General features: G+C 46.5%; 1 protein-coding gene across 1 annotated transcript; it reads left to right on the top strand.

Annotated features, from left to right (window-relative positions):
* Positions 1 to 27,643, top strand: LOC115326359 (T-box transcription factor T-like). Its single transcript, XM_042292154.1, has 5 exons — positions 1 to 218; positions 12,178 to 12,445; positions 12,961 to 13,089; positions 16,382 to 16,625; positions 27,123 to 27,643. Exons 1-5 carry the CDS (start codon positions 1 to 3, stop codon positions 27,641 to 27,643), a joined length of 1,380 nt encoding a protein of 459 aa, XP_042148088.1.

Below are 27,643 nucleotides of genomic sequence, written 5' to 3'. Positions count from 1 at the left end.
ATGGACCCCTCAGAGGAAGACCTCATCCTGTCCCTGATCGAGGCCGACGTGGGTCCTGGATCCCGCGAAGCCATGGCCGCCGCGGTCTCCAAGGTCCCCTCCGCCGGGGACAAGGCGTCGGAGCTGTCCACTTCCGCCAGCGTCGTGCTCGAAGACGTGGCGCTGTGGAACAAGTTTAGTCAGGTCACCAACGAGATGATCGTCACCAAGTCCGGCAGGTCAGTCTTCAGTACACTCAACGCCAGCCCAAAACTCCCTGTCCGTAAAAAAAAAAAAAAAAAAAAAAAAAAAAAAATTATTTCTTTAATTGTTTATTTATTCAGGTACATATTCTGGGCAATAATGTAAAAAGTAAGGCAATGAAAAAAAATAGACGAACGAAAATACAAAGATACAGACTGAAAATTGTGTGATGCGGAGGATTCCCTTAGAAATGACATTTACCATACTTTCAACGCAAAAAAAAAAGGAAAAAAATAAAAAAGAGCATTATAAGGCGACTAAGCCAATAATTATTCTAGCAACAATTATTGAAAGGTAGTAAAAAAAAAAAAGAGAAAGCTGTAAGGACAACTTCAGCTAGTAAATTATCCCAATCGTGTACGGTTGGCGGAAAAAAAAAGTCTACTTGAAAATGCTATTCTGCACTGGAATTCGCGCACCTTTAAATGATGATTTGTGCTTGGGGACACGTAGGTTGGTTCTTCTAAATAGTTTTCTTTGTCAAGGTCAGTTCTACTACTAAATATGTTATAAAAATACCACCGTAGATATCTTCTTTTGTCCTTCAGTGATGGCCATCCCTAATTGCGAGGAATTTTAGAATAGCTCTTTAAAAAATCATATTTGCCAGAAACAGTTGAACAAGCTGCACGTTTCTGAATAAGCTCAAGGTGATATATAGTTACCTTTGTGTGCCAATCCCATGCTGAAAAAGCATATCCTAAGATAGGGCGTGTACAAATTTCTTTGAGTTTGAATGGTGCCTGTCTAATGTTACGGATGAGAAAATTTAATACGTGACAAGCTTCAGATGATAAATAATCAACATGAGTGTTCCATGACAAGTCACTAGAAAACACGAGTCCCAAAGAAAACCAGAGCCCAGATGGTCATGTGATTGCGACCCTAACGCTGCTTGTTTTCGAAATAAATATAATTGAATTTAACAATGAATATTTGAAACAGGTTAGCGGTACCGCGGAACCAAGATGGCACCAAGTTACGCCAACATTTTTATGGGGAAGTTGGACTCAAACGTTTTGTGCAATTACCCATTAAAACCACTACTGTGGAAAAGATTCATATATATATATATATATATATATATATATATATATATATATATATATATATATATATATATATATATATATATATATATATATATATATATTTCTAGACAAATGGCGAGGCGGATCTGCAAGACTTGTCCATCCACTCATCCATTTCACTCACACTTCCTCTCAAACCGATATTAACTTCTTGGACGTGACCCTTACAATAAAGGATGCAAAATTAACAACAAAGCTTTACCGCAAGCCAGCAGATCGGTGACATTACCCTCATTACAAGAGCAACCACCCTTATCACTCTAAGAACATCAGACCTTACAGCCAGGTCCACCATTTCAAACGCATCTGTTCAAACAAAAATGTAATTGATAATGCAATCCATAAAGCCAGGATGTTGAAACGCAGCGACCTCCTGGAGGACCATCCCCCGCAGAGCGACAGACAACGCACAAATCTATGTCTCACTTACAGCACTCACTATCCTAACGTAAATAATGTTTTAGGACGGCATTACAACATGCTCGAGCAAAGTGACCGCCTAAAGCGCGCATTTCCATTCTCACCGGGGGTGATCTATAGACGATCACGCAACATAAGAGACACGCTAGTAAATTCTCGTTTATACTGTACACCGTGACACAACGAATGCAGGCCCTGTAATACACCACAGTATTTATTCTGCAAACAAATTCAGCAAACAAACACATCCAGAAGCACGCATTTGCAGTACTCAATCAAAATTAAAAAGGAACTGACACACAACTCCTCAAACGTAGTATACTTGTTAGTATGCAAAATGCAATACGTAGGACAGACTGAGACAGCGTTTAGACTACGCTTCAACAACCACAAAGCTCACTCTAAATCTAATCCAAGACTCCCTCTTTCAAAACACCCCCATCTCCCAGCATTCTTTCGATGAATTATTTGTGACATTACTGGAAACTGAATTTAGATCAAACCGGGGGCGCGAACAGCGAGGGTCATACCTCATATACAGTTTAAATGCAATAGAAAAAAGAATAAATGAGAGTTCAGACACATTTGCATAAATAAGAGCATTAACCTAACCTACCTTTTCATAGTGGTAATGTAGTTGCGACTGGAATTGGACCACGTGTATATTCTTTTACGACTTCTGCGGAACTCACAAACGTACTCTCCCCCCCCCCCCCCTCCCTCCAACCCTCCCGACTTTCTTTTCTTTTTTTGACAAACGGAAGGGGCACACATTTTTTCTGTTTTGCTTTTTCGGTTTCCTAAACACGCGCGGCGCTCCAGGAAGGACGGGGGGACAGTCCTGCCTGGACCTTCGCGGGGATGCAGTGGCTCGTTGGGTGCCATCAGTCACGAAGACGTCGCCCGTTTACGGCCTATTGTAGCCACTGTTGTAGGCGTTCAAGCGCACTTTGTGTTGCGCCGCCCCGGAGGAGGAGCGGGCTCAGGTCGAAGTGGTTGCTATGTAGGAACGCGTACCTTGCTATTACAATTTTTTTTTTTGCATATGTGCCGTTGCGTGTTTTTCTCCCAGTTCTCAACTTCATTGCCGCAGCGATATGTCCTCACTTGTAAGACACCTCCCGACGAAGCCGAGTTTCTCAGCGAAACCGTTGATTAAACTTTCACAGTTTGCTGTTTCTCAATGAGTTTTTGACTTCGTTATATATATATATATATATATATATATATATATATATATATATATATATATATATATATATATATATATATTATGAAGACAGTTTTGTCTTTAAACGTGAAGAAGGCTAGCGTTTGTGCACCTTTATCTTAATACTAATGCACGGAGAGACGTCTCTATCGGCAAATTGAATAACGCAAGCAGAGTTGGAGTCGCTCGGGTGTGAAGAAAATCTTTCTCCAAGTCCACTGAACGCAGGCGATTTTAAAAAAATGCCAATGTGTACTCCTGAGTATTTTGGGGCATCGACATGCACTGCAAACAAATATTGCGTTTACCCGTTATTGCAGCAAGTGCTGAGAGCAGGCACACGATAGGATGCACCCCTTCCTGCGCGTAAATAGACATCTTTAGTGGATCGTATGCAAGGACTGCATTCCTTGCGGGAGCTCGAGCCGTCGCTTTGAGCATGAAGTGAGCACGCGCCCACAAGGCCCGCAATCTCTAGTTTACGCAAAAGTCACTGTATCCCAGGAAAGTAGCGCCATTGCCTTCCCTACCTGCTAGCCGGACGCAAACGTATACAAACATACAGACAACCAAAACTTCGCAAGGCGGTTGGCTGATTTTTCTACGTTCCCATGGAAATCACCGTCTCGATCCATTCACGAAGCTTCCAGAGGGTCGTTCTAAACAATTCGCGCGAAGATCACCATGGAGCATCATCGTACTGGAAGCGTTCCTCGCCAATATAAGCGTCTTTGGCACTGTGTATGCAATCAAGTTATCAATCATGCCCATCTCCACGGATCTCTTACAATTACATTGTTCTTCTTGCGTATTTTAAAACAATAAAATCATTTTTCACTGCCTCCAAGCACCGACACAGCAGGTGGTGGTGGTACGAAGATGAACGTTTGTTTTATTGGTGTGTGGATAGCAAAAGCTCGGTATACAAGAAACGTCTCCCTAAAGCTACCCGTCACCAGCGAATTTAGATCATCTCATTAAGAACGGAGTGGTTAAGAAGGAATTGCTCATTTCACGGACCAAGATGGCGACCATACGGGGAGCTTGGCGCTACTTTCCCAAGGTCCATTGACTTTAGTTTACGATATACTAAAACCTCCTGCACTTTATTTCAGGAGATGCGTTCAGCAAAGGCAAGGGCACATGGCTTTCAGATTTGCTTTCTTTTCACGAGTATACTCGTGAAAAGAAAGCAAATCTGAAAGTGTCGTGGTCCCGTCTAGCACAATGCGTCTAGCACAACGCGTGCAAACCCAGGACTTTTCGGTACTTTTTAGCATAACCCTTCGTTTTACCAAACCAACAGCACGGTTTACTTCATACACATTTTATAAACATCGAATACTATCTGCAACTGTGCACATACGCACGGATGATTATGCGACGTCTGCTATTTTTACGCTTATCTCCCTCGGGGGAAGTTTAAAGGTATGCTGAACCGAAATTTGGATTTCACAAAATAGGGTAGCAGGGGTGTTCAAGGGACGCCACAAACCCCAAGACACCACTCATAAAGTGATATCTTGAACGGATTGCCGCACTTTTTGTAAAATCAGGATGCGATGGAGTGAGAATCGCGACGTCCTGTTTCCCGCAGAATTGTTGAGGAGGAGGGGGAAACGGCCTTGCTTCCTTCCCTCTTCGCGTCTTCGCGGAGTCAAAGCGAGAAGAGGAGGAAACGAGAATCGCGACGTCATGGGCTTTTTTTGGCCTTGTTCAAGTGCGCTCTTCTTTCACAAAATTATGACCATCCGTTGGACATATCGCTTTATGAGCGATGTTTTCGGGTTTGTTGCGCCCCGGCTAGCACTTGCGCGTTGTTTTTTGAAATCAAAATTTCGGTTCAGCACGACCAATCTGCTGGAGCCATGATGATAATGCAATTAAATGCAAAGTTGCAAGCGAGCTGGACAAGAACGATGAAAATAATCTCAGTGTCTTCGCCTGAATAGGTTCTGTTCCCGTCGGGTCAGTAAAGAAAGTTTAATTCTTCCCTTTCGCAACGCTGTTCCTACAATCCACAGTGCAGCAAGATGACATCGCGATGCCGCCGACGTCGTAATCAAAAAAAATAAATAAATAAATAAATCTACGGTTGGAATGTACGCAACGGAGCCACCAGCATACCTCGCACAAAAATGGCGCCAGTTCAGAGCAGACCACCAAATCGCGAGAGATTATGGGAAGGTAACGGTCACGTGCCGCGCCCGATCCAATTGAAACGAGGGGAAAGATACACTTGTAGAAGAAAAGTGTATGGGCAGGGAGGAATTTCTCTTCAACATTTCAGACAATGGTTTGCGCTATACCTTTCAGTATATATATAGGAACTTTAAGTATCACAAAAATCATTTCAACTGATACAAGGGCGATCGGTTTCATAATACAGTGGTCACGTGGAGTCTGCAACTGAGGCTGCATGACCATTGGGCCACGATACCGGTGACCTTTCGGTAAGCTGATTAAAGACCAATGACTCGTGTCTCGAACTGATCGTGGGTCTCCGCCCGAAGCCTGAATGCTACACTGTCGAATATCGTGTCTTCTAACAATGGACTCCCTTCTGAGTCTTACATTGCTCGAGGAGCTGCCATGTTTAATGAAACAGGGAACTGCACCATAACTTTACTCTGCGATCGATGCACCGATCCACTGGTCGTTCATATGAGCCAATGGAGGGCTCTCCATTGGCTCACATGTTGTAGCCTTCCCTTCGGTCCACCTGAACGGAGCAGACGGTATGTCACGGACAGTTAAAGAGAAACGGGGCGGTGCCTTAATGTTCATGCTTCTTGATTCGTTACTTGCCATTCTTATTTTCTAATGCTAAGGGTTCCGTGTTTTCGGAGTTTATTTTTCGTCAAATTCGGAGGGTGTTTTTCGGAGTTCAATTTTTTTCCAAAGATTCGGAGTTTATCAGAGTTTATATTTTTTTTTTTATTCCAAATTCTCCGAAATTCGGAGTATAATTTCGCTGTGTTTCCTATTAAAAATAGATAAATAAATAATAACCGGATGTAAATGAACGCCAAATAAAAAATAAAACGCGCTTGTATCAATTGAAATATCTTCAGTTGAATTTGGTGTTGGTGCCATTGCAAATACTAATTTATCCACGACAAAAGTCACACACAAGTGGCCGCTTCGATAAACGCCGATACCTTACAATCAATAAACTCCCGGAGGAATTATTATATTGAAATTAAATGCAAAGGTGCAAGTGAGCTGGACCAGAATGACGAAAATAGTCCCTGGAGAAGGGGAACAAGAGGGACAAACGACAAACATAAATCTCCAAACACAGCTAGGTGACTGGTGCGCGACCGAAAAAAATCCGCCTGGTCCTGGTATCGAACCCGGGACCTCTCCATTACAGGTGCAGAGCTTTGAAGATTTGTGTTTGTCCTTTGTACCTCTTGTTCCCCTTCTCCAGGAATTTTTCGTCATTCTTGTCCAGCTCGCGTGCAGCTTTGATTTTAATTGCATTATAATTGCAGAAATTAATTTTCAAAGTACCGCCGAAGCCCCTCCTTTCCGGGGTGTGACGTGATATTAGGATTTTTAGAATCTCCGTTCTCGCGTATGCTCAGCGCTTGTCAAAGCTAGGCACGCGCACCCTTACTATTTTTTATTTTAAAGGTCAGAAAAAGACGTCACGAGTCACGACTGGTGTCAGTGCGGGGGAACATACTTGGCTAGCTTGAAATGGCACACGCTGTCCAAACGAGCGGCACGTGCTTGACGGCCCAAAGATAGTATGACGTCACTACTAGTCGGAGGTTTTTCGTGTTTTCTCGCGTTTAGTTACATATTCGGAGAAAACGAACGTTATATTCAGATTCGCGGGATAAAAATACGTCCGAATTCACCTCCAACTCTTTTTTTTTTATCAAGAAGTGTTTCAGATTCCCTTGAATAGGGCGATTGTATCATGTCTAAAGGGACATGTTTGTCTTATGGCAAGAATCTGTAAAAAAGTATTAATGAGTTTCAATGGTGTTTCTAATGTATTTTTATAGAATACATTAGAAACTCAATTGAAACTCATTGATCTATTTGGTAAGGGAAGGCGTCAACCCGTCTTGCAGTGCGTTGTGCTGTAGACACCGGAGATTTCTGTGTTTTTGTGTGGATGTTTATACAGACTGAAGTTAGTCTGCCTCAACTGGCTACTTGTCTTCTAGCTGTAGATGAGAAATTTAGCCAGTGCAGCACAACCCCGAGTTTGAGGTCTTTAATGTGTACAACGCAGTACTGATACAATTTCTGTGAGTGTAGTTGATGTTGGTGAGCATTTCCATTGAAAATAAAACCCAATCTCTTAAGTGGCGCTTTGATCCTACTGAATAAAGGCAGTTTATGAAGCTCACAAGAACGAATAAGAATGTTTAAGCTTTGTTTAGGCACGCGACGTGAGAGCACCATCCAAGAATTGCCAAAACAACGCGCTAACTGCAAAAAAAAAAAAAAAAAAAACGAAAAAAAAACGGAATTTTGACAGATAAATAGCTTCGCCACTTCGCAAACTCTGCCCTTATTTATTTATTTATTTTTATGGGAATACTGCCAGTCCTCTCTTGAGGGCCATCACAGGGAGGGTGCAAGTTACAAAAATACACAACCATTAGGTTAACCGCTGAGTGATGGAATAGTCAAAGGATAATACACTGTCTCTATATTCACAAATTCATTTGGTAGCATGTTCCAGCCTCAACCGTACTCACACACACCCAAAAAAAAAAAAAAGATTGCTCAAAGGTGTCTATGCGGCTATTGAATCTTTGGACTGTTTTGAATTGAATTAGTAGCCTGCCTGACCTCCTTATACTTGCTGGTCAAATGTATGTATTTGGGCTCAAGTTAAGCTTGCTGTCAATAATAAAAAAAAAAGTAATTTTAAGCGTGCGTTTTCTCGTCTTTTCTGCAATGCTTGTAGATTGTTCGAATAGAGCATTTCTGTTGGAGATGCCATCCTCCTGCAGCCGCTTCAACGCTCGCGATCGCCACAACCGGGTGAGGCGTGGCGGATTCATGGAGGAATATCCCACGACGAGGACCCCGACGTGGAACAACAGTTCTGTCCCAGATTCACGCCTCCCTCGCTCGGCGCGGTCTAACGCGTGAGGTATATACTCCCGGGGAGTTTAACTAAACACTCGTAGGGCGACGGTGGTTGCACGAGCTCGAAAAGAAGCACGCAGCACCGAAAGAAGGCCCCCACCTCCCTCTCGTCCTTGCCAATAATTTTCGCAGCGGCGGATGTTGCTCAGGACGGCAACGTACGACGACGGGGCGCCGCGCCCGCTGGCCTGTCCTCCCAATACCGCATAGAACACAAGGCCTCTGCCTACCCCTCCCCAAACGTCATCACTTGTGGATCTACGCAACGCTACCTGGCTTGAATCATCATCGCCGCCAGCGCGTCTCGTAGCGTCTCTGGTCCAGCTCGAGCGAGTTTGCCGCTCGGGTCGGATCGGGGATCCACTAACTATGACGTCATGTGGAGGCCTTGTCTTCTATGTGGTTCTCCCCAGCCCTCCCTCCGGAACTCGCGTATAGTGCAGCCGGCAGCAGGCAGACTTGGAGCCCGACCAGAGGCGGCGCTCGAAATTCATGTGTCACGAGCAAACACGGCGCAGGTTTTATGTCGCCGCGTGTGCGCTCCAAGGACCATCTAGGCTTCTCCGAGGAAACAGGTCTTGTGTGCCGCGGTCGGCACGTTTCCCGGTTGATGTCGGTTCGGCTCGATTTGGGTTCCTTCCTTCCAATGGGATTCCCTTCTACGGCCAGCGCGTGGTCTTTATGCCGCTGCCTGCTCACTGTTTTGGTTCTGCTTTTTGGAGTGGGGCGAATATAAATTCAGACACGACTGCCGAGACCATAGCAGGGGATAGTGGTGGCTTGTGGTGCTCGTCGCCTCTGCCTGATTCTGACTTGTCTGACTCGAAGACACCTCGGTGCCAGGAAAAGTGCCGGCCTACAGATTCCCAAGTGATGGGTTTGAATCCCAGGTGCTTCCATTCTGATGGAGGCGTATTACATCCGCGGAGAAGACGCTGTGCAGCTGGGATTTAAGTTGCAAATCATAATGAGCAGCCCTCCTCTGAGGTGTGTCAGATATCCTTCGTTCGTTTGGCACTTGAAACCCTCAAATTAGACGTTTTCTTGGCATGTCTGACTGATTTTGAGAAGCAGACACCTGGACCCGGTTGCTCAAGAGTCAAAACAACGAGCCTTAAAACTGGGATATTTTACTCGATAAAGGTTACCTATTAACAAAAACTGCTTGACACAACAGCACAAATAATTTAACTAAACGATTCGCCGGAGCCAGACGACCCAGGGTGGCAAGTGATGCAGATATATCTGAGCTACAGCGGCGCCAGTGGCCAGATTAGCCGAAAAGGCGTCGTGCCACAAATGAGCCTAGCGGAGCTTCCATTCTACATGTCGGTGTACGCTAGCCCCGTGCTTCCCTCACTTGCCAATGTGGCACGTGAGGAAAAAAAAAGGTAGACTGTCGCAAGCTAGCCTGTTTTTTTTTTTTTTTTTTTTTAAATATCGGAATGTGTATACTTTGCCATCCGCTTGCGTCGTTTTGTCTTTACTAGGGTAAAAGGTGCAACGCCTAAAGCAGAAACAGAGCAAAATGATTGTTGTAACTTGTAAATGGTTTTTATTACCTAGTTGTAATTACTTTTAAAATGAGGTAGGTTATTTAGAATTTTGTGCTTTCGGCGTTTATTTCACGTGAAACTTCAGAAGATGCTTTTCGGAATTTCCGGTTTGTTTGTTTTTCCCCTGAAAATCTGGGATTTATAGAAGCTTATTTTGTTAGATTTCCAATCCTTTAAAACTTCGAAATTTAATTTTGCTATGTTCCGAGGTTTTCAAAACGTGAAAATAAAAGTCCGGCAACAAACGTATACCTAACTTTACCTGAATCCACCAGTAACGAATGATTTTTCTGCAGCTACATTTGTCATATCGGTGCCCTTGTGAAACTGTACTATCCCACGACAAATATTTGCGACGAAGTTTTGTCTAAATAACAGTAAATACTTAGAAATAACAACTGGACGTAGTCGCTGGGAAGCATGCATACAACCTTCAGCAATACTCCCCCTCCATTGAAATCTACGGGTTCATAGCTTTCACCTCTGCTTTCACTGTTATGAAAACACAACCCCTCCTTCTCTGTAAGAAGCACAAAATATGATTCAAACTGGATCATATTACGGCTATGGCTGGATCATGGCATACAATGGTTTTTGTAGTGACCCGAAGGTACCATGGAGCTGTTTTCCCGAATACAGTGAACCTTGGCGAGCTTATCCCGTTTGGTCAGTAGTTTGAGATTCAAAGAAAACTGAAGTGGCCTTTGCTCAAAACCACTGACGCTGTGCTCTTGTTTGTTTGTTTGTTTGTTTGTTTCATATTTACTCGTAAAACACCGCCTTTTTTTAATGTTTGTTTTTCTCTCGTGACCTCGAAATTTGGAGTTATTCGGACAAATCAGAATTGACGAAAATTTACCGGTGAGTGTTTTCCGAATTCTGAAAACACGAAACCCTAGTTATAAACTAATAATCCACAACCGGTTCTTGAACGTGGATCTTCGTATTTTTCGTCCTTTACGCCAACTAAAATGGCTGATGTCAGGCGCCAGGGCAGTAACTGTGAAACTGAGCTGGCGCGAATGTTTTACTTTCCGAAGAGCAGAGGCTAATGCGCAGCATCCTCAGGCTTCGTATGTACAGCATATGACCATGGCATTTTCATCTCCGTGGTACACACAGAACTGTACACATGCTCCTGTTGACAAAGACCAATAGTTTAGTCAGACTTGGTTATACACTTCCTCTTGAGTATTTACTCACCACACATGACTAATACATAATAGCTTCTTTGGAATGACATTTTCACAACTCTGGGACATCTCGAAGTTCAACAGGTTCGCCGGGAATCTTATATACTGCGTCAAACGTTGGACACCTTTCGGTTTCGGAAACTTGAGCATCTCTCGAAGTGTATCACCAACTCTAACACCCTCGTTACACGGGCACACTTAACTGCAGTTACGCTATGCCACAGTTAGCGCACAATACTTGCGGGAAACATTCTGCGGCTGTGCAGTCAAAGTTATGGGCGAACGTGCGCTTGAGCATCTTGAGCTCCCATCAAAACAGTGCACACGCACTCTTCACTTCCTCTAAAATAGCTGTCCGAGACTATAGTGCGGTAACAGTGGTGCCGCGTAACAGCAGTTAAAGCTGAGTTAACCGCGGTTAAGGGTGCCCGTGTAACAGGGGTATAACACACTACACCGCAATGCCGTGGAAACACCAAGCATTGGCCTTCCCTCAGTCAGCTAGACCCGTGAGAGGGGCGCTCGGTATCAGTATAAGGGACGCAAGTGGTGGACGCCTCTTTTCCACTGAGGTTGCGAGGACAACGAGGCATCGGCTAAGCTAATTAAGCGATAATTAATTATCCTTGTTTCAATGGCGTCACGGCACAGTGCACACTCAGGAACGTTTGGTAGTGTAAGGCGATTGCGTGTCCGAGTAAATTCTAAAAAGGTTTCTGTATGCTAGGTACTTCCGCGTTGTTGTTGTAGTGGTGGTGATGTATGCCTGACATGATACTTGCACGCATTGATTAGTTTCAGACGACTACTGCAGTTCGATGAGTATTAATGTGGGGAGGAAGAAGAGACGACAATAAGACAAGCTATACGCGGGTAGCAACTGATGGAGAGGACGAGATGAAGGCACGCGGGGACATTAGAGTGCCGCGAGCTATGATTGGAACATTGATTAGTGATTGATTAGTTAGTAGACACAAAGCTAGCTGCCCTTTTCTCTACTCACTATTAGCACGCGTTCGAACAATACTTAGAGACAAGGGTTTTACGTCCACTAATTATTCCAGCCAGAACTAGGAGCTCTGACGTCCCGCGCGATCTTCCTCAGTCCCTGTCCGTATACAGTGATGATGAAACAGGCAGGCTAACGCCAAAACAATGTGGCAGTAGATCACTCACGTGCATGCGAGTGAATGAATGAGCGCGAAGGTCACTCAAAGTCACGCAGGAAAACACCCATAACACTATGTATACAACCATAGCCTATTATACAAGCATGGTTCATAAGGTATGGTACAGGCACGAAGATTCTAAGCCCTCGTTCTTTGGCGCCACGTCTGTCGCAGGCGCATGTTCCCCGTGGTGCGCGTGTCCGTGAGCGGCCTGCACCCGCGCGCCATGTACAGCCTGGTGCTGGACTTCAGCCAGGTGGGCTCGCAGCGCTGGAAGTTCCTCAACGGCCGCTGGGCCAGCGCCAGCCGGGCCGAGCCGCCGCCGCGCCAGGGGCTCTTCGTGCACCCGGACTCGCCCAACTTCGGCGCCCACTGGACCAAGGCTCCGGTGTCCTTCTCCAAGGTCAAGCTCACCAACAAGCCCACGTCCAGCCAGGGATTTGTGAGTGCCCGTACACCATCTGGTATTGCATTCCGAAGCCAATTCGGTCCTAATCAACTATAATAAAACGTTCAGAACGTGTCGCATCCCCCTGAAACACATAAAAGCCAGCGGCTATCACCTCCCGGATAACACAACCGTAGAGCTATATTTTGTACGTAATCTACTGTAGGCCAGCAAAGGGCGTAGATTGCACTGTAGGCCAGCAAAGGGCGTAGATTGCACACGACTGCTGCGTCAGCATTCGACTTGTACGTGTCTTCACTCTATCGACACGAGTCGCAACCAAATATTGACCGAGCACTCGTTTGTGCTCCGCTCTGGCCTTCAGTTGATGACGTAGAAGATCCAGCACAACGAACTTCTTCATCCGAGCATGCAGACTGAACGGAAGCCAGCTAACTGGTCATCAATCGTATTTTCGGTGACTGTGTACAGGTCGCGGTCCAGACTACCGTGTTTCGTTTTTCTCCCACTGATGACTCTCCATCCATGCTTCTCTGGACCATCTTCAGGTGGTGCTCAACTCCTTGCACATGTACGAGCCCCGGGTGCACCTGGTGCGTGTGGATCAGCGGCGCATGTGCAGTTTCCCCCTTCGAGAGACCCGGTTCATTGCTGTCACCGCTTACCAAAACGAACAGGTGACGTGTCATATCCCCTCCCCTTTCCTAAACCATACGCAACACACACACTTTGTAGGTTGAGCTACTATACGGAGACGCGGGCATGTGGCTTCTGAAAGTGCCCTTCTTGCGAACGGTTGATGACCCCTAAGGTTTTGGGGAGGAGATAGAACTATAGGGAGCCCTTTATTAAGCTTGTTCTACCCACAGCCCGGTGTTTACTAACACAGCATAACAATGAAATGGAACCTCGCCTCCCACGGTCTGGGCACGATCCCTTCGCTCTAATCAGTGTTTTGGTCGCACGAGGAACGACATTTGAATTGTCATCTTCAATTACTTTAGTCAAAAACAAAGAAGAAAACTCGGTTTGTTATCCCTACAGCTGAAGGGAATTGCTAGAGGCGTGACTGTTTGATCTCCTTCCCAATAACCAAATATCAAAGATTAACTTCACGCGCTAAAAAGAAACTGAAAAGGTTATTGAAAAAAGAAAACAAAAAACGAGTTAAAGGTGTTTCTTAGAGTATTTTTATCCCGTGAATCTGAATATCACGTTTGTTTTCCCCAAAGATGAAACTAAACGCGAGAAAACACGGAAACCTCCGACCGGTCGTTACGTCATACCCGGATCTTTCGACTGTCAGCGTGTGTCGCTCGTGTGGGCAACGCGTGCAGTTGCCGCACTGACACCAGTTGGGAAGTATTTTTCTGACCTTTTTGAAAATAGCGAGAGTGCGCGTTCATAGCTTTGGTCGGCGCGTACAAGTAAGGTCGTAGTCGATTGGGATAGGAACAACTCAACAATAAACCTCCCAGTAGCCCTAAAGTGACTTTCGACGTTACGCTAAGCCATCTGCTTCAGGACCTAGAGGGCATTAAGCCTCTTGGCTTAACACAACCGTCATAAAAGAGCTTAGATCATGGTGTATGAACTATAATTTTTCAATTTATTTTACTGTCGGTTTAGGTTGTGATGTGTTTTAAAGCGGTGCTTTGCTCGCTTTCAGACCACGAAGACGCGCGTGCTGGTCTGTGCGCTTGTCAACCTTGGAACTGCGATTTTTGCACTTGCGTAAAGGCCTAACAGCTGGCAACGGCACCGCCGTCCAGCGTCCCATCGCAAGGAGGCTACATTGGCCTCCGTTTTGCGGTCGTTATAATCAAGTGACAGCACTAACTCTCGCGTTCTCGAGATCAGGCACGTGCCTCCTGCTGGATTTTTCGCGCTTTCGTCGTCTGTTGTTCGTCAGATACTTCCGTTTCGGCTCTCATCTTTCGCGTATATCAACATCGAAACCGCACTAGCTGCCTACATGGTAGGTGTTCATGATGACCTGGTGATCAGCGTAAATGTGATCATCGCAGCCTGCTTTTTAGATCCTGTGTCGTCGCCGCGCTCTGAAGGGACAGAGGCGCAGGTTTTGGATCCGGACGAGTTGGTGCTACCGAGACACCGAGGGACAGGTCTGTGCTTCGCTGCCCCGGCTGCGCGCCAGATATGAAGGCTACTTTCGAGAGTCACCAAATCAACACGATATCCGTAAACAACCCAGACGAAATGCGACAAGTGCCACGGAGAAACTCACCTGTTAGTCCGAATTTATCTCTGATAATTTCTCTGTGGTTGTTCTTAGCGTCCTTATCAAGGTAGTCAAGCTGCACAGTTTCGAGGAACAGCCCCGTTGGGGAAAGCATTGGGGGAAATAGGGATAGCAGACGAAACGAAACAACGTTACGCTCTTTTGCAACGTGCAAGACGCGCGGAGAACCGGCTTGCGCGTTGCCATGGCATCGCAACGTCATATATCTACGCCACCTTCCATTGGCTCCTCTCTTCTGCGGCGAGAAACGGCGAGCCCTCAACCGCGCACGGGCAGGTTGCATTGACGGCACCGAGTGGCAAGCCGCTGAGGGCGAAAACTGGCTTTGACCGTCACCCCGCGGCGGTCAGCGGCGCGCGGCAAGCCTCTGCGACGCTATCGGGCCTGGTATTTGTGAGAGTAAAAAAAAAAGCCAAACTGACCCTCACTTTGATGCCAACGACAAAGTTCACCTGGTACAGCTGATGTCACTGGACTCTGGGGAAGTGGCGTTAAGCCCCCTCCCCCCCCCCCCCCCCCCCCCCCCCCCCCCGTTTTCTATCTTGAGCTCTCCATTTTTGGTTAGCCGACATGAATTCGCCGGGGAAGAGTAGCTTTATAGAGATGTCTCTTGAATACCGAGATTATGTTGTCCACAAACCGGCGAAAGAAGCGCAGATCTTCGCACCGCACTGACACGAGGCGCCGTTTGCATTGTAAAATAATTTTCTGTTCTTTAAATACGCAAGAACAGCACTACCCTTGTAACAGATGAGTGGTGATAAGCATGCTTGATGAGTGGATTGCATGCACAGCACGTGAAATGCTAATATTGGCGAGGAACGCTTTATGTACGACGATATTTTTTGTATAGAGCTGTTTTCGTTAACCTGTGAAACCTAGGTCTCTTTTATATATGTATTTTACGTATTGCTGTAATCTCTGCAGTTATTTTTGTATCGCCATAGCTGTCTGCCAAGTGCACGGGGCCCGGACCCCGTCAAGTCAACATTGGTTGACTTTTTGTCCGTGGCTCCGGCGTCTGTAACCCATACGGATGCAAAAATAAAAATTATTATTATTATTATTATTATATTACATAGTGATCTTGGTGCGACTGATTTTTGGGGGTTATGGGGATATTTATACAGCGTGTAGTTGGTCATCCATTAAAGTTGCGACGAATCACACGCTGTAGATGAGCAATTTAGCCAGTGCAGTGGTGCGACTGATTCATATACAATCCTTTCAAGGCCTCGCAGATTCGAATGGACCAAAATCGCGATCGCCATGGCAACTGAGTCCAAACAGCCAATTACCTTGCGGGGTTTGATCGTCTGTATGTTAGTATCGGAATTTGTGTGCGGCCAGCAGGCCGGGAAGGTGACGGCGCTACTTACCGAGGATCCAGTGACCTTAGGGACACAAATTCTCATATCATCTTAATGATATAGGGTTTCACGTCGAAGATAGCTTGCATGTTGGCAAAATCTGATTCGCCTGGCCGGTGGCTGAACTTGTGCGAGCGTTCCACTCGCCGTACTGAATTGACAACATTAAGTAGTATACTTCAAAGCTAGCGATAAGTATGTCTGCAAACTGACGTCGCGTGCAGCCAATGTTCACGTTTCATTTCATTCCGCCGACGTCACTTCGGAACCGTGTTAACGGAATGCTGCACCCCCAGAAGCAAGCTCTGGAGTTCACGTGTTGTTCCCGCCGCCCAGGTGACGGCCCTAAAGGTTCGGCACAACCCGTTCGCCAAGGCCTTCCTGGACAGCAAGGAGCGTACAGGCTGCGAGCATCCACTCTCCCTGTGGACCCCCCAGGCGCTCAAGGAGCCAGGAATCCCTGACACCCTCCGGGGGGCCAGGCGCCCCTGCAGGCCCTGGCTCGAGCAGCCACGGACAGACGCGTGCCGCGGGACGCCGTACGTTCGGCTGCAACCAGCCAGACACGCCACTTGCTCAGGTGGGACGCCTGAGCGCACCCAGAGTCACCTGCAGCCCCCTTGTCCCCTGTCGGGCTAAAGAAACACCACCTAGAAGACAAGGCCTGCGCATGACGTCATCATTAGTGGATCCCACTCCAAAAACACGGCCTCGACGAGAGTCGCTGCTTTGTGGCAGACGTTTTCCGTAGTGGCGTCGCCGCGTGATAGTGTCGCGCACGTTGTAAGACATATGCAAGTCGTGCTGGCGGCGACGTAGGCTCCAGCTTGCTGTTTGGATCCACTAGCGATGACGTTTTGCGGGAAGCAGGCCCCGTCTTCTACGTGGCGTTGGCTACCGACATGGAGGTAAGAGTAAGAGGAGGCAGCATGATGATAATGCAATTAATTTAAACATGCAAGCTAGGTGGACAAGAGTAACGATAATAATCCCATGAGGAAGGGGAACAAGGAGGACAAAGGACAAACACAAATTTCCAAACGCAGTTAGGTGACAAGTACGCGACTGAAAAAAGTCGCCTGTTCTTGGTACCGAACCAAGGACCTCTCCATTTCCAATGGATCGTTCTACCAACTGAGCTAACCAGGAGTTAGACGTCGGTGGAGCAAACGGGTTTAACAGCTGCCATCAGCCTAACACCAACAAGGGTGAAGGCCTGCATTTTTAATGTTACGATGATAGTGCAATTAATGAAAAGATCCAAACGAGCTGGACAAGAATAACGATAATAATCAATGGAGAAATGAAACAAGGGGACAAAGGACAAACACAAATCTCCAAACAAAGCTAGGTGACTGGTGCTCGACTAAAAAAATCCGCCTGGTCCTGGTATCCAAGCAGGGACCTTTCCATTTCCAGTGGAGCGCTCTGCCAACTGAGCCAACCAGGTGTTAAACGTCGCAGCGTGCCGTGACATCCACTTGTCCGCCGAAACGGACCTGGCTGTGTTTGAATAAATGTGTTCGTTCTTTGTCCCTCTCTTTCCCCTTCTCCAGGGATTAATATCGGTTCTTGAAGAGGGTTTATAAAGGCACCACGGAGTAAATTTGTAGGCCGAGTGTGCTCGCACCGCAGCTCGTAGCACGACTGCACGACCGAGGGTACTGTACCCAGGGATCCTGGGTTATTTTTGACATCCCTAACCGTTCTTTTTTCGATCTGGATGAGTATTGTACCGGCATGCGGTCATGTAACACTACTGCGTGGTTCACATTAAAGACCCCAGGCTAATGGTTGTGCCATGCTATAGCTAAATTTCTCATCTACAGCCGAAACACCAGACGCCCATTGAGGCTGACTAACTTACGGTTGTAGAAACATACACACAACACAATTATTGTCTTATATGGGATGGGAGGGGGGATCGGTGGCCGAGTGGTCTAGCGCACGCCAGCTCGGAGCACGTGGAGCGAAAGCTCGCGCTGCAGAACCCAGGGATCCTGGGTTCGAGCCCCACCCCTGTCCGTTTCGATCTGGATGAGCATCGTACCGGCGTGCGGTCGTGTATCACTACTGCGTGATGCACGTTAAAGACCCCAGGCTAGCGGCTGTACCGCACTGGCTAAATTTCTCATCTACAGCTGGGAGACTCGTCGCCCCTGTGAGGCAGACCAAGTTCTAGGCTGTATAAACACACACACAACCCAATTTTTTTTTATGGGATGGGAAGAACAAAATCAATCCGAACCCAGAGATCAACGTGGAGGAGCGCGCGCGTCAAAAGTGGGTTGGTCTATTTTACTCCTTGAAATTTCGCGTTCAGTAATAGTCTTAATTAACGCACGTTTAATGTTACGTTGGTTATAAAAATTACGTTTTATGAGTCATTGGTTTCAGTAATAATGATGCGCCGGAGGTGACCAATTACTCCTGAAATAATGCCGAGTTCTATTTCAACATCGCACGTTTTTCTAAAGAAAAAAGTCAGGGAAGCAGCCCAAACAAGGTTCCCTTCTCTTTCGGAGTGGTTTAAAGGGACACTGACACCCCCCGGTAATTTATTTGTATTTTTTGCCAGGTGATTCAATATGGTGTCACAAGACTGCCCAACCTATATTTTGATACAGAGACATGTATAGTTTTAATAAAAAAAAGTGAAAGCCGTTTACAACTTTCTGTAACGCCGAATTGGAGCGCAGCTCTTGAGGAGGAGGAGGGAAGGGTACTGAGGGGAGGGTAGACCTCTCCTCCTCTTTCTCCTCCTCCTCCCCTCATTCTTTAATATGCTCCGGGGGGGGGGGGGGGGGTCACGTGACCTCGGGGGGGGGGGGGGTGAGCGGGGGTCACGTGACCTCGGGGAGGGGGGCCAGGTGACCTGGGGGGCCACGTGATCTCGGGGGGTCACGTGACCTTGGGAGGATCACGTGGCCTTGGGGGGTCACGTGTCCTGGGGGTCACGTGACCTTGGGGTGACCTTGGTTACGCCGACGGCGACGGCGACGGCGACGCCGACGCCGCTCAAGCCGGAAACGGGCCCCTAAGAGCTGCGCTCTAAAAAAAAACTACTCGAAACCGAAATCGAGACATGAGCACGGAGTAATGGCGCGACATGTCACTAGAGAGGAGAGAGTTGCCGAAAGTCACGTGGATCTACCCGACCGCATTTTTTTAAAAATTTTTTTTTTTAGGCCGTGCGAAGCATCGAGAAGGAACTCATCGTTCGCAGTAATGTAGGTCAGAAAGTTTACTGCCAACTCCCTGCTGCAATGGAGCTCCCCAGGCTCGAAGCCGGGTAGCACCACGCATTGGCCACATTCGCAGCTAGTAAAAAAATCCTACGCACGCACATTCAACACCAAGTACGCACTTCGTGCTTGACGTTTGCGCGTGTTTCAAGCCTTCAGCCAGGAGAAGGGGCGACGACTCGGCGGCGTCTTCGTGAGAATCAGCGTGGTGGTCGGGAATAACACCTCATTCTTTTCATCGGTAAAAAAATGTTTATTTCGAAGCTAGACAGATTCGCCGGTACCGCGAACAACAGTTGTGAAGTAGAGGTCCCACGTCCGTCGTCCGCCAGCATCGCCTTTGCGCTGTTCACATGCAGTGGTTCAGCGTCGCTGCAGTAGCTTGCGGCGCCGCGGCACATATCGCAGGTTTCACTTCACGCGTCTGCGAGCGTTTTCTGCCGCTGCGATGTCCAACATTGCTGGCAGCAAGCGGACGTGCGCAATGAATTTTAGCGGTCTCCAATAACAATTTGAATATCTGATATTTCTGTTTCTTTTTTCTTTTTGCTTTATTTTATTTTATTTATTTATCAATACTGCCAGCCCTTTTAGGGCCAAAGCAGGAGTGGATGATACAGAAATATTGGCACATTTGTCTCCGATACAAATTAAAACAACAATACTTGTGTGCACACACTCTTCTTCTAGCGCACACAACCATAACAATAGCTTAACTTCTAACAACGCAATATCACTTAATACAAAACATCGTCTCCTTATACAATTCAAAAACACAGGAAGTAGAACATTTTAACACTCAAAAACCGCATCTAAGGCATTTGAAAAAATGGAAAAAGAATCAAGATTTACTATTTCACTTGGAAGTTTATTCCATAATTCAATTGTACGCACAAAAAAAGACTGTTTGAATGCATTTATTCTAGCATTAATAGGTGCTACCATCTTCGAATGGTGTAAGCGCTGAGAGTGAAATGTTCTTGGCTTTAGGTATTTTGAGCCATCTATTTTTAGGAGGTTATTATATATCTGAAAAAACAACTTCACCCGCTGACATGCCCTTCTGTTTATTAAAAGCTGTAAATTTGCTTTTGTTTTAAGTCCCGTGACCGACGTGGTCCGTCTAAAATCCGAAAAGATTACACGTGCCGCCAGTGATTGTACATCTTCGAGTTCCTTAACAAGACAGCATTGCCAAGGATCCCAGACCGCAGACGCATATTCAAGGATAGGCCTAATAATGGTTTTATATGCTAAAAGTCTAACCGAGGGAGGAGCTCCGCCTAGCGTTCTTTTTAGAAACCATAGCTTGTTAGTTGCCCTTTTTCGAATGTATTCCACATGTTTGCTCCATTTTAAATCACTTGCGATAATCACTCCTAAATATTTATAACTCTCAACGTTCGTCAGCTTGAAGCCACAAACAACATAGTTGAATGTCAATACAGTTTTTTTAGTTGAAACATGCATGTACTGCGTTTTGTGAACATTAATCATCATGTTATAATCTTGGCACCACGACGCAATGCCTGATAATGTACTGCTCAAATTTATCTGGTCTTCGACTGAATATACGGGTGTGTAAATTACGCAGTCATCTGCAAACATTCTTATTTTTATGGGGCCGCTAGTTGAAATTGAAAACAAGCTGTTAACATATATCAAAAAAAGTAAAGGGCCCAAAACCGACCCTTGGGGTACTCCAGAATGAACATCTAACAAACCCGAGAAGGCACCATTTACATCCACGAATTGCTGGCGATTTGTGAGATACGCATTTATCCAGCTGATAATATATGAGGGAACTTCAAGGTCTATTAATACTTTAACTAGTTTACGGTGAGGTACTCGGTCAAAGGCCTTTGATAAATCAATAAACACCGCATCCACCTGGGTTCTGTCATTTACATAGGTTGATAATTCGTGATAAAATTCAATTAACTGAGTCACTGTTGACAGTCCCACACGAAAACCATGTTGGCTGGGGTTAATTGTACCTTTTGATTCGAGGAAAGAAACAAGGTGTTTATTTACGATATGTTCCAACAATTTACAGGATGCACATGTCAGAGAAATGGGACGATAGTTTTCAACCGAGTCACCTTTTCCACTTTTTTTGACGGGAACAACTCTAGCTACTAGCCAGTCATCCGGTAACACCGCATCTTGGATTGATCTAGTGAATATGCATGATAGGTATTTGGCGACCCACTCAGCGTACCTTTGGAGAAATGCGTTAGGTAAAGCGTCCGGTCCGGGTGATTTTTTAGCGTCAAGTGATCGTAACGACAGTATACCCTGCTCAGATATAAGACTGCTTACGTTATCTCTACATGGGATTGTATTGTGATTACCTGACTCTCTCGTAAACACAGATTGAAAATACCGATTAAATTCAATCGCGATTTTTGCCTTGTCGCTCACTGAGTCGCCGTTAATGCACAACTGGGTGATGCTGCTTCTCACCGGTGATAAATAACGCCAGAACTTTTCGGGGGCAGATAAAAGAAATTCAGGTAATGACTTTGTGAAGTACGTTTCTTTGGCTGACTTTATCTTCCTTTTTAGATTACCAGCCTGCTCACAAACATCATGCGAATGGTGCTTGCGGAGCCTTTTCAATTTTCGTTTTGCGTGTAAAATTTCCCTCGTGATCCATGGGTTTTGGCGTTTAATCTTTTTCTGTTTTTGAGGAATAAAATTAATAATGCAATGGTTTACTGCAGATCTAAATCTTAACCACATTTCATTTACATCGGTCATCTGATCGAAGCCGTCGAAATACTGCTCGAGATGGTCAACTATCGACTCGTCATTCGCCCTTTCAAAATCGTAGTACATTTTCACTTGAGCCGGGTTAGCGTGACACACAGACATGTTACACTTGAAAAATACCATTTTGTGATCAGATATGCCGTCATGGACAAAAACATTGCAGTCATCGAAGTCGTTGCTAACAAACAATAGATCAAGTAAAGAACATGACGTGCCAGTAACACGCGTGGGTTCTGTAACAACCTGACGCAGACCACGACTGAAAGCGAGCTCAAGCAGCGACTCAGACACATTTGTACCCAGGCTAGCCACACCATCTTGAGACCAACTTACATTGGGAGCGTTGAAATCTCCTCCTATTACTAATTTAGTTCGAGCATTAGTGTTAGCGATTAAGTAATCAATTATTTCTGTTAATTCTTCTGAGGACGACCCGGGTTTTTTGTAGACAGTCCCGAGTGTTATCCAAGCCCCGAAAAAGTTTAACTTGCACCAAACACTTTCTGTGTTACCAACGCGTTCCATTAACTGGTAAACAAGGTTTTCCTTTATAGCTATAGCAACCCCGCCACCTCGGGAACATCTATCTTTGCGAATTAACCTGTAGTTAGGCGGTACCACTTCACTGTTTTGAATACCTTCATGCAGCCACGTTTCTGTTATCATAATTACATGTGGGTCGTAAGTAAATATTAGCGCCTCTAGTTGGTCAGCCTTATTCACGATGCTTCTCGCATTTAGTGATATCAGCCTTAGCTCCTTTTTTTCTGTCTCGTCACTTTGTCATGCGGCGGTATCGGACAGAGGATGGCTACTCTGCCCAAGTTTTACTTTATCATTTTTTTGGTGATCCCAGATGTAAACTTCGCCGTTTATTTTCAGCTTATCGTAGGACAGATACACCTTATCACCTTTTTCCCTGTTAGATTGCGAGCTGCCCCAAAGCAGCTTTCTGATGGAGCGTACCCGAAATGAAAAGTCTTCACCGATAGATATATTCGTGCCTTTCAGCTTTCTTGCATTTTGAAGTATTACCTGCTTTTCTCGGTAATCCATAAGTTTGAGTATGACGGGACGTTGGAAGCCTCTGCGAGGCTTTCCTAGGCGATGAATGCGCTCGATAGTGTTTATCGTTACTTCTAATTTTTGTTCGAATATTTCTGTGAGTACCTTTTCGTTTAGTGAAGACGGATTTTCATCTGAAGGCTCATTTAGTCCATATATCACTAAGTTATTTCTACGCTCTCTGTTTTCGAGATCATCAATTTTTTGTTCCAGAGTGTGAACATGTTTTTGAAATTCTTCTGCCTGGGCCTTTATGAGGTCTTCGTTTGACGTAACCCTAGCGGACAAGTTCTCTAATTTTTCCTCTAAACCATTAGTACGCTTCAGGAGTGTGTCTACATTAGCACTAATTTTTATCAATAGCTCGTGATCAGTTGGCCCTGGGTTTGACTCAACGTCACCACAAACAAGAAGATTTAAGACACATGCACAACACTTCATCAGAAGAAAACAACACTGTGGGCTCGGCACAACAACTAAAAAGCGATTACTAGTTCTAAACGACTTAAGTACCCTTTTCCAACTAACCTGATAGAAAAGAATGCATGGTTTAGCCATGGTATCTTGTCGGCGAGTGCCGAACCCACTGGCGTGCGTCCTGTCTGGCTTGGCTCTTATGGGCACCGCTTGCAGCGCTGTTGTTGACGAAGGTTTGCAGAAAGGCGTTTCTTCCAGTTCCGGCACGTGTCGCTGTTCCAGATGCGATGACAGGCCGCAAATGCTGCTCCCTTCGAAGGCTCCGTAGTCTGCCTTGATGGTGCGATCCTTACGGCTATCAGAAGAGCCGGGTTCCGTGCACAACAGCAACATGGGGATGACCTGATAGAAAAGAATGCATGGTTTAGCCATGGTATCTTGTCGGCGAGTGCCGAACCCACTGAAACAAAAACAATTTAAAACGCAAAAAAATCGGAAAGTTTGTTGTCGCGGAGGGTGAAACCTCGGTTGGAAATTTGGAAAGACTTTGCAACAAATATGGCCGTCTCCGAAATGGAGGTATGCATGGGGATATGTGTTCAAAAGGAGGCGAAAGACGACAACACAAAAAATTCTCAAACACAAAAAAAAAAAAAAAAAAAAAATGGGAAGAGGAAAGGGGAACTTCACTTTGCAAGCACAGTTCCAAGGCCAACGGTGTCGGAACTGTGGGGCAGGGGGTGCATTCGGTCCCAAACCAGGATAGGCCCGAACATTTCAGACAATCCTTGCAAAATATTCGGAGGAAGGGGAGAACAATTCCCTCCTCAATTTCCCGAGCAGTTCCGACGCGACCACCGAAGCAAAAAAAGCTACAAGCACCAATGACAGCGAGAACAGAAAACAGAAAACCAGTCGCTTGCGCACTTTCTCTGCATGTCGCCTGCTTGAAAAACGCGAAAACACCATCCTATGCGCGAGCTTTCCCGCCATGCTTCTCCTCTTGTTACGTGGTTTTCCGCCGCGCCGTGAATGGCCAGTGGAGATGCTGCCGCTCTGCCGCCGCGAAAAATTTCCCACCTTCTAGAACCGCGTCGCTCTGCCGCTGCAGTTGGCCAGAAGCGCCGCGATGGCGAGAATAGCGCCGCCCTGCGAGCAAAATCGCTGCCTGTGAAACGCCGCTTCGTCCACGCCTCTAGCCTGCAGCAGCTCCGGGGCTGCTCCTGCGATACGATGCCATGTTGAGAATTACGCTGTGCATGCGCTTCCGGCACTGCAATTTTCACAGCGGAGCTGTTAAAGGCTAGTTTCCGCAGTATCGTGTCCGACAGCAAACAAATGAGATGGCGGCAACCTTATGAGCCTTTCCACCCTGGCATGCCGACTTGCAATCGGCAAGCCAGGCTGAAAGTTTTTTTTTAATTTTTTTATTATTGTTATTAACGTATTTGCAGCTTTGTAGAAGAAAAAATGGGTCACATATTTTCTTGTATTTTTAATATTATCTGTGCTCCTTCGATGACCTACAACTTTGATAATATTTGGTGATTGTCTTTGAACGGCACGTGACCGCAGTGAAGACAGTGAGTGCGACTCAAACCGGCCAGTTCTCGATCGGCGGTTTTCGGGCGAAAAAAAAAAATCGAATTTTGAGCCGCAAATTGTGTTTTGGGTAGCTAGCCTCTCAAATGTCACGTACAAAAATAAAAACAATGTCCAGCGTTAATACCCTGTCCCTTTAAGGAACGCAAACCTTTTTTGCAACCGAGACCGCATGATGATGCCGATCACCTTTCTCGCCAATTGACAGTTTTTTTTTTTTTTTTTTTTTGCGTTTCGACAGCAATATTACCTGTCCTTGCGCGGAAGGCCTTGGCGCCTTCATCGTATCCTTATCGGCTGGTATTACTATCGGAGTACAGGAACACATCTACTAAATATTCCTAATGATCGGTGCTCGACTACACCGGGAACTTTTGAAGTAATTCGTTTGGCGGAAGTTTATAGATAGCGGGAAAAACGTTAGCCGGCCCCAATAGACGTCTGATGTTTCCGCCGGACGAGAAATCGCGTTAAAAATCCCGCTAGCCCGAGGTTTTTAACGCGATTCGCGCAGTAGTGATAAACAAACGCGCAGAGTGATACGTGCAGTGGACAACGCGTCTCCAACGCGGATGACCAATACGGAAGGCATATATACAGGAGAACGCGGCGGCATCGGGAGGGTTCCGCGGCGCGGAGCCACGCGGAACCACTTTTGTCCAACGTCTACGAGTTGCGTCTCGACGGCTGAATCCCCCGAGTTGGAGCGTATGAAGAGGGCCTTGTCGGAAGCCGCTCTTGGTCGGATGCCGCCCCGGAGTGGTGGGCGCTGTTGTGTCGGCGGGGGACGCTGCCGAGATCAGAGGCGCCGCGCCGGGCCGCGGACGCTGAAGCGGCTTGTTTGCGCCGCCTAAACACGCGCCTTGAAGAGGAAAAGAGAAGCCGCTCCCCAAGGTGGCCCTGTTCGAGATCTGTGTGCACAGGCGGGCCCGGTTGCGCCGCCGCCGTACACCAGGTATTATACACCACGGGGATCTCGGCGCCCTGCCGCGGTAGCGTACGGTGCTTGCTGTGTTCGAAACTGCGCCAACTGCGCGACGAGTGCGGCGGTGAGGCGGACGCGGTGCTCCACCCAACGCCGTCACCTGTGGCTGTTGGTGACGTCAGGGTATGCTTGCGTGGCGGTGGAAGCGGCAGCAGCGCCTCGAAGCGGTGCAAGTATGGGACAGAGACGTGAGCGGGGTTTATGCGGAGATACTGCGCCTCCGGGAGTTTGGGGAGCTTGAAAAATGCGTGTGAGAGGGTATCGACGCTCTTATCCGATGAACCTTCGCGAACAGTTTGATATTTGGTGTGTCTCCACTGTCCGGTAAACAAATTAATAGGTAATTAAGTGGATATATTTGCGTTTTTTTACAAACGTCAATAAGATGCTGTCTAGATCAGAATACATAAAGAAACAGGATATGTGCTCCCTGATTTATTCCTCGCAACAATTATTCATCGCCATCACACACTTACGCAAACACTTATGCACACTTATGCAAAAAAAAAACAAAAAAACTTCTTTTTTTTAGTTGTAATCAATATGTGACGCGAATTACCTTAATATTCTTAGGGAACCACTACAGCATTTTCACATACCCATTAAATACTGCTAGGACAGGAAGCAACGGATATATTTTCGCTTTTAGTTTGCGAGCCTCATTCGACTGCAGTGTTTTGTGACCGGAGGTACTGCCGTTTCGACCGGAACGGAATCACAAAAAACACACAAAAAAAACTGGAGTGCTTGATGAAGGGGAATATATATATATATATATAAAGAGAGAGACAGACCGCTTTTAGATTTTGCAATTTTTCAACGGAAATCAAATGTCTGGCATGATACATTTACGTTCTCGAAGAGGAGGCTTTGGTTCTGGTGATATGCAGTTAGTAAAACGCCAACCCGAAAACATATCATGGTTACTTTAATAGTTGTCACCTTGCGGTTTATCAATCAAATTGCGTTCTTTAATCAATGTCCTCAGGCCGAGCCCTCAGCGCTCCCGTAGCCGACAGTCTGCAAGACCCAGTAGTGAGTCCCGACAGCCCGCCATCCGACAACAAGCCAGACCTGGGCACCGACCTGCAGAACCAGTTCCCTCTCTCCTGGCGCCAGCGCCAAGACCGAACCCAGGGAACGTCCTGTAGCCACCCGTGGACGCCTCCGAGCGTGCCGAATCCTCACGAAATCCATAGCCCCGATGGCGCGGTCGCAGCTAGGCCAGAGTTACCAGGACCTGTGCATCAGCAGCAGCAGCAGCAGCAGCAGCAGCACCAGGAGGCGGCGGTGCTACGCAGACACTTCAGCCACGCGTTTCCTTACATCCCAAGCAACGGAGGCTTCTCGGCCGTAGCGTCGGTCGTGAGCATCAGGGAGGAGTGCTGCAGGCCGTGCGAACTCGTCAAGGACATCGGGGATGGCTACGGTAACTGTGTATCTCCAGTGGCCTCGATGGCGACATCTCCCGACGGAAATCGCTGGAGCCCTCCGACACCGCCGTCGTGA

Source organism: Ixodes scapularis, unplaced genomic scaffold, assembly GCF_016920785.2.
Source record: "Ixodes scapularis isolate PalLabHiFi unplaced genomic scaffold, ASM1692078v2 PGA_scaffold2__306_contigs__length_199485367, whole genome shotgun sequence".
Classification (NCBI taxonomy): domain Eukaryota; kingdom Metazoa; phylum Arthropoda; class Arachnida; order Ixodida; family Ixodidae; genus Ixodes; species Ixodes scapularis.
This window is presented reverse-complemented; position numbering and strand designations above follow the sequence as displayed.

Coding starts and splice junctions, on each gene's coding strand:
- LOC115326359 (XM_042292154.1), top strand. CDS start 1: ATGGACCCCTCAGAGGAAGACCTCATCCTGTCCCTGATCGAGGCCGAC. Junction 219..12,177: donor ATCGTCACCAAGTCCGGCAG/GTCAGTCTTCAG, acceptor CGTCTGTCGCAG/GCGCATGTTCCCCGTGGTGC. Junction 13,090..16,381: donor CCGCTTACCAAAACGAACAG/GTGACGTGTCAT, acceptor CCCGCCGCCCAG/GTGACGGCCCTAAAGGTTCG.